This window comes from Myxocyprinus asiaticus, chromosome 33 (genome assembly GCF_019703515.2).
Source record: "Myxocyprinus asiaticus isolate MX2 ecotype Aquarium Trade chromosome 33, UBuf_Myxa_2, whole genome shotgun sequence".
NCBI lineage: Eukaryota > Metazoa > Chordata > Actinopteri > Cypriniformes > Catostomidae > Myxocyprinus > Myxocyprinus asiaticus.
Genome location: NC_059376.1, coordinates 15,849,112 through 15,855,765, shown reverse-complemented (window position 1 = coordinate 15,855,765; position 6,654 = coordinate 15,849,112). Strand labels below are relative to the sequence as shown.

At 36.7% G+C, this 6,654-nt stretch overlaps 1 protein-coding gene across 1 annotated transcript; it reads left to right on the top strand.

The window, feature by feature from the left end:
- The first annotated feature begins 398 nt into the window (after nucleotides 1–398).
- On the top strand, nucleotides 399–6,295 carry LOC127424286 (actin-related protein 2/3 complex subunit 5-like protein). The gene is made up of 4 exons (XM_051669322.1): nucleotides 399–765; nucleotides 3,583–3,654; nucleotides 5,365–5,541; nucleotides 5,651–6,295. Exons 1-4 carry the CDS (start codon nucleotides 625–627, stop codon nucleotides 5,711–5,713), a joined length of 453 nt encoding a protein of 150 aa, XP_051525282.1. The 5' UTR covers nucleotides 399–624; the 3' UTR covers nucleotides 5,714–6,295.
- The last annotated feature ends 359 nt before the right edge of the window (nucleotides 6,296–6,654 follow it).

Genomic DNA, 6,654 nt, shown 5'->3' with positions numbered 1-6,654 from the left:
GATGTAACAAGAATTAAAATCAACAAAACTGAGTGGGAGTGGATTCTGGCTTAAGAATTTTAATTATAAATGATGAATTTTCCAAAAATAATAAAAATAAATAGTAGTTGTTAGTTGTTGCTATCATAAAAATAATATAAAAAGCGTTAATACATTGAGATATTTGCTCAAATCCTTCCAGAAATATTTAACAATAACCAAAAAAGGGATTCAGTCGTACTATCTTTGTCACAAAAAAAAAAAAAAAAAAAAAAAAAAAAAAAATTCTTAATTTTGTTCATGTATTTAGAAAGCATATAATTCAACTCGCAGTCAGATTCAAATCAATCGTTGCATTACAGGAAGCACTGTGTCACACTGTAACCATTGTGTGTGAATCCGCTTCCGGTTTTTTTTTTTTTTTTTTTGTCAGCTCTGCAGGAATGTGTGGAAATGCTCGTGATGGGGAAGAGGTAACAGCACACCTTCCTGCTGACTAATGAACCGACTAACGGATGTCAATGCCTTTGGGTTTCGACACTGAGGATAGCGGAGACAGACTCGGATCGGCGTGTAGCTGAATATCTGTCCTATTATCCCACATTCCTGGAGTCGCATGATTGATTGAAACTGCTCCTCCTCCTCATGGCGAAAAACACCCTCTCCTCGCGATTCCGGGGAGTCGACATCGACGAATACGACGAGAATAAATTCGTGGATGATCAGGATGAGGCTGCCGAACAGCAGGGACCCGACGCGTCAGAGGTGGACGATCTCATCAGGCAATATCCTTCAGTTCAGTGCTATTGATGTCACTGTCATAGTCAATGATCAACAGTCCTCTATTATAGGCTACTAATCAAACATTTCAGGAGAAAGTTTCAATTTCTTTATTACAAGATCAACCACAAATCTTGCCCTAGATTATTGTAGTTTGTATATTATTTACGCACATATTGTGTCTCATAACCTTGTGAGCTGCCTTCTCATGCAGCATTTTGGGCATTACAGGTGCTTTCGAACATTCATATGATGTCATAAAATGCTATCGGATGTTCCAATTGAAAGTTTGAAAGCGCCTTTGATGCCCCAGAATGCTGTCGAAAGCTCGAATCGAACCTTCCTGCGATGGCCTAGTATGTTGCCGAATGTTCGAATCAACCGTTCGAACACGCTTCTGGTGGCAAAAAATGTTCCAGAATTTTATATTTAACTATTTAAACATGCCTCTGATGTCCTAAAATGCTGTTGAATGTTAAAATAACTGTTTGAATGCTGTTGTGATACTCAAAAATGCTGTCGAATATTTGAATCAATCATTCGAACACTCCCCAAAAATGATATTGACTGTTCGAATCAACCGCTCGAACGTGCAAAGATGCCCAAAATATAGAAAGTTCGAATTAACTGTTCAAACACGCCTCTGATACCCTAAAATGGTGGTGAATTTTCGAAACCAGTTGTCCAAACATGACTCCGATGTCATGAAATGGTGCCGAAAGTCCAAATCACTGTTTTAACATGCCTTAAATGTGCATAAATGCTGCAAAATTTTCTAATGAACCATTCAAGTACACCTCTGGTGCTCTAAAATGCTGTTGAATGTTCAAAGAAACCGTTCGAATGTTTTTGTGAATTTCAAAAAATGCTGTCGAATATTTGAATCAATCGTTAAAACACGACAAAGATGCAGAAAAAATTACATCGAATGTTCGAATCAACCGTTCGAACATGACCTGATGCCCAAAAGAGCTGCAGAATGTTTGACTCAAACGTTTGACGGTGCCTCTGATGCTCCATAAAGCTGTTGAATGTTGAAGACATCCACTTGAACATTTTACTGATGCTCAAAAATGCTGTTGAATCAATCATTCTAACGTGCCACAGATGCCCCAAAATGCAGTGAAATGGTTGAATCAACTGTTTGAATGTTATTCTTATGCTTAAAATCACTGTAGAATGTTTTAATCAACCATTCAAACTCAACTCTGATGGCCAAAATTGTTGCAATATGTTTGAATCAACCATTTGAAAATGACTCATGCCCCAAAATGCTGTTGAATGTTCAAAAATAATCATTTGAAACTTTTTTTTGATGCTCAAAAATGCTTTTGATTGAAGGCTCCAAAGGTGCCAAGAAATGCTGTCGAATATTCAAATAAACTGTTATAAAGTTGATCTGATGTTTAAAAATGCTATCGAATGTTCAAATCAATTATTTGAATGTGCCAAAAATGCCAAAAAATGCTGTTGAATGTTCTAATCAACCGTTAGAATGCGCCAAAGATGTCAAAAAATGCTGTTGAATGTTTGAATCAACTGTTGTAATGTTTTTCTGATGTTTAAAAATGCTGTCGAATGTTCAAATCAACGGTTTAAATGTGCCAACAAAATGCTGTCGAATCAACTGTTCGAACGTGCCAACAAAATGCTGTCGAATCAACTGTTCGAACGTGCCAACAAAATGCTGTCGAATCAACTGTTCGAACGTGCCAACAAAATGCTGTCGAATCAACTGTTCGAACGTGCCAACAAAATGCTGTCGAATCAACTGTTCGAACGTGCCAACAAAATGCTGTCGAATCAACTGTTCGAACGTGCCAAAAAAATGCTGTCGAATCAACTGTTCGAACGTGCCAAAAAAATGCTGTCGAATCAACTGTTCGAACGTGCCAAAAAATGCTGTCGAATCAACTGTTCAAACGTGCCAAAAAAATGCTGTCGAATCAACTGTTCGAACGTGCCAAAAAAATCTTTTTTTTCCTGATGTTTAAAAATGCTGTCGAATGTTTGAATCAACTGTTTACCAAAAAAATCTGTTGCTATTGTTTTTTTTGTTGTGTCTGAAAAAGGGTTGTAGTTGTGCTGATTACATTCTTTTCTAGAATATGACATGTTCATGCAGTTTTTTCAGCATGTGTGTTTTCATTTAGTGTCTGAAATTAGGATTGTCCTTCCCCGCTCAATTTGATGTAATTTATTTAATAAGATCAACAAATTTGGTGACTGCAATGATCTATTTCTGGTTTTGTGAGGCAGAACTCCACATTTTTTAGAAAGACATATTTTAAGAGGTCTGAGGTGACTTCAGATTCAGGACTCTCTCTTTCACTCTCACCAATAAAGTAAAGGCCTAACTGAATTAACTGCTTTGGATTCCTTCCTGCTGATGTTAGTGATATTGGTATGGACTGTTCTAGTGTTTAAAGGTTTGTCTTGGCAGCAGGTTATGCATTCTCATTCTTTCCTCACCCTAACAGACAGTGATTTCACAATGACTTCATGTATTAAGGGTGTGAATGATGTGACGCAGATCAAAATCTTATTAAAAAATGTCAAGATTAGCCAGTAAAATTAAAACACCCAGTTTTTAAATAAAGAAGATACTTTACTTTTTTCTGAAGCTGTATGTTTAAAAGACTTTTAAAGAACCCCCCCCCCCCCACCGAGTAATGCATCCCCATTGATCTAAACATGCCTACGTCAAAGTAAGATTTATGTGGCACATTTTAAAATATTCTTTTTATCTAAGGAATGCTCGTTTGCGTACTTTGTGAGTGTTTGACTGGTTGGTTAGCTTTCCTTAACTAACTGTGATGCACAGGGGACATGATGACGGCATTTCACATCGCCTTGAGGAATCCACCAATCAACTCCAAGAATCTGGCAGTGAAAGTAAGAGACATTCAACAAATTCAGTTACTCTGACATGTTCATGTATCACCTTCAGATGTTCAAGAACACTCTGTTTTTAAGGCATAACAGGTTGTCAAGGTTTTCAGAATAATGAGGACATCATGATGACATGATATGACTAAAATGTGCTGTTGTATTAATTTACCTCTAGGGGTGTGACATTCTGTGCTCTGGATGGTTTGATATTAAAGCAGTAAGCTGTGAGAGGCTGTGTGTTGCAGTGATTTTATGACTGCAACAGTAATATGATAACAGGCCAATGTTTAATAATAATGGTTTGACTTTGTAGCAATTTGGTGGATTAAAATGAAATTCAGATGATACGTACATCGTGTGTTTTACAACAAATTTAAATGCAGCTCAGCCAATAAGAATTTAGACAGGGAACTATTCATTTTATAATAAATAATGCCAAGTAATATTGATCATTAGCCTAACTGCATGCTGTTTATCATTTTAATGGTTTGTAGCAACTTGGTGCATTATTCTGATGTCCAGTCACATGTGTGCGTAAATCAAAATCAGCTGTTATATTTTCAGTGGTTTTGAACGTGGCTCATCCAATTAGAACTGTCTGTTTTTATAAACATGTTTATTAGGGCTTAGTATCGCCAGCCAACTCACAATACGATACGTACTGCGATAAACTTCAGGATTCAATATATCACGATATCATGATTCGATTCTGATTAACAAGCTTTTAATTCCAATTCATTTGGGTATACAGTATTTCACTTATATTGTCCATTTTGCTTGTATACATTAAGAAATAAATTATTTTTCAGCTAATGCGTTGATTAATTACAGGGAACCTTCTAACTTAAATTATGTAAATATTAATTTTATTAAAAAAAATTATTTGATTAATTTGTCACATTTAAGCTTTTTTAAAATATACAAAGTCTATGTATTCCATCAATAAATATGTCTTTAAATTGCATATTTTATATCGCATATATATATATATGTTTTGCCACATGTTTGTTGTTTACATGTCTAATTTGTACTGTTTACAAGTATTTACATTAATATGTAGGACAAGTGCTAAAACGGTACTGTCTCTTTAAGACCAGTGGCAGGGACTTTGTCAGAAGTTTTTTATTTTGGTTGAATAGCTTTTTTTTTTTTTTTTTACTGCATCCATGCTATGTGTGATAAGGATTAAATTTATCTTTTGTTGTTTTTGATCAAGAACTGATCAATAACTGACTGAAAATAAAGCGGATATTAAAGAACGGAGGCCTCTTTGGCGCCCTTCCAGCAGGTGGTGCCCTAGGCGACCGCCTAGTTCGCCTATGCCTAGAAACGGCCCTGCTTGAGAGAGGCCCAGCGGTTTCAGGCTCTCTCTCGCCTGAATATCGCTTTGGTTTTCGAGAGTTTGCACTTATTTAGACGACCTACTACTTCTTTATTAAAATGCTGGAAATGATATAAATGCACACATAGTTGAATATAAATACGGATACATGGATCTAAAGTATCGGTACAACATCATTAGAAAAAGTATTGCAATATATCAATATACGATTGTTTTTACACAGCCCTAATGTTTATGCATTTCAGCTGTACCATCTCATGAGAAGACCTTTTTGACTAGCATTTCTCTATTTCACCACCCCCATCTCTCCACTTTCTTTCTATTTCTATTTCTATCTCAACCTCTGCCTCTACCTCCATATCCTGTCCCAGGAGCGGGCCCGGGCGGCGGTGTTACGAGTGTTGACTGCATTTAAGAGCAGCGATATTGAGCCGGCGGTGAAATCTCTGGACAAGAACGGAGTTGACCTGTTGATGAAGTACATCTACAGAGGCTTTGAGAAGCCCTCAGACAACAGCAGTGCCATCCTTCTGCAATGGCATGAAAAGGTTGGGCTAGAAATAAAGCTCTGATATGCTTAATCTGCCCTATGTTTGATCTCTGCGTTTTCGCTTCTCACACATCTGTTTCTATTTTCATGTTTATCTTCTCCCTCAGGCTTTTGCCGTAGGGGGTCTGGGATCCATCGTACGGGTGCTGACTGCGAGAAAGTCTGTCTGAGAAACAGAAAGTGTAAAGAGAGATAACCAGCCATGGGATCTACTATAATTTCTCTGTCTTAAACGTGGACCGCTTCCTCTCTTACGACTCGAATCAACATGCAAAAATGTTATTCGGGGAACACCACACTACCACAGCCAATAGATTATTTCACTCAAAAGCAAGAGGCCATACAAGATATTGTATGATATTTAATGTAAATTATTGATTCTTCTATATGTTCTTATGGAATTCAAACAGCCTGGCACATTTCTTGACTAATGAAATCGAACGGTTATTGCAACAGTCCATGAACTGCAGAAGAAGGACAATGAATCAAATGGAGAGACTTTAATGTATAAGCCCTGAGCAGAAATTTCAGGGCATTAAATACTGTGATGAATATGAAAGTTGTATTTGCTTGTTTTACTTAGTTGCCACTAGTTCCAGTTCTCATTTTTCTTATTGTACAGAAAGAGGATGATGTTTAATATATAGTATTTAGGTGGTGGATGTATGGTTTCATTCATAGTGTTTGATTGAATTGGGTTGGGATAGGAGGGTTATTGTGAAGTGCCTGGTGCAATAAAGAACATAAAGGATTTTTTTTATTTTTTTATATGACTAATTGGTCTATTTGCCCAAGTATAATGATCCCAGTTTCTATAATATTCTGGACCCTAGAAATAGTTCAGGTCCCTCCCTCAATGTAACTCTAAGGACAAAACCGTTAGAAAGCCCTGCTCGTTACAGTTTGATGGAATAATGGCAATTCTAATGCCATTGCACAGGTGAAGGTACAGTCAGATTGTTAAATACAGTGAGCATGTTCACATGCATGATCTTACACTGATTACGCTTAATAAACTAACAACGTGAGGTCATGTAAATGCCTTAAATGGTTTGATTTTATTAATGAAAACTCATGAACTGTTTAAGTAAAACATGATCAGCACACGTAG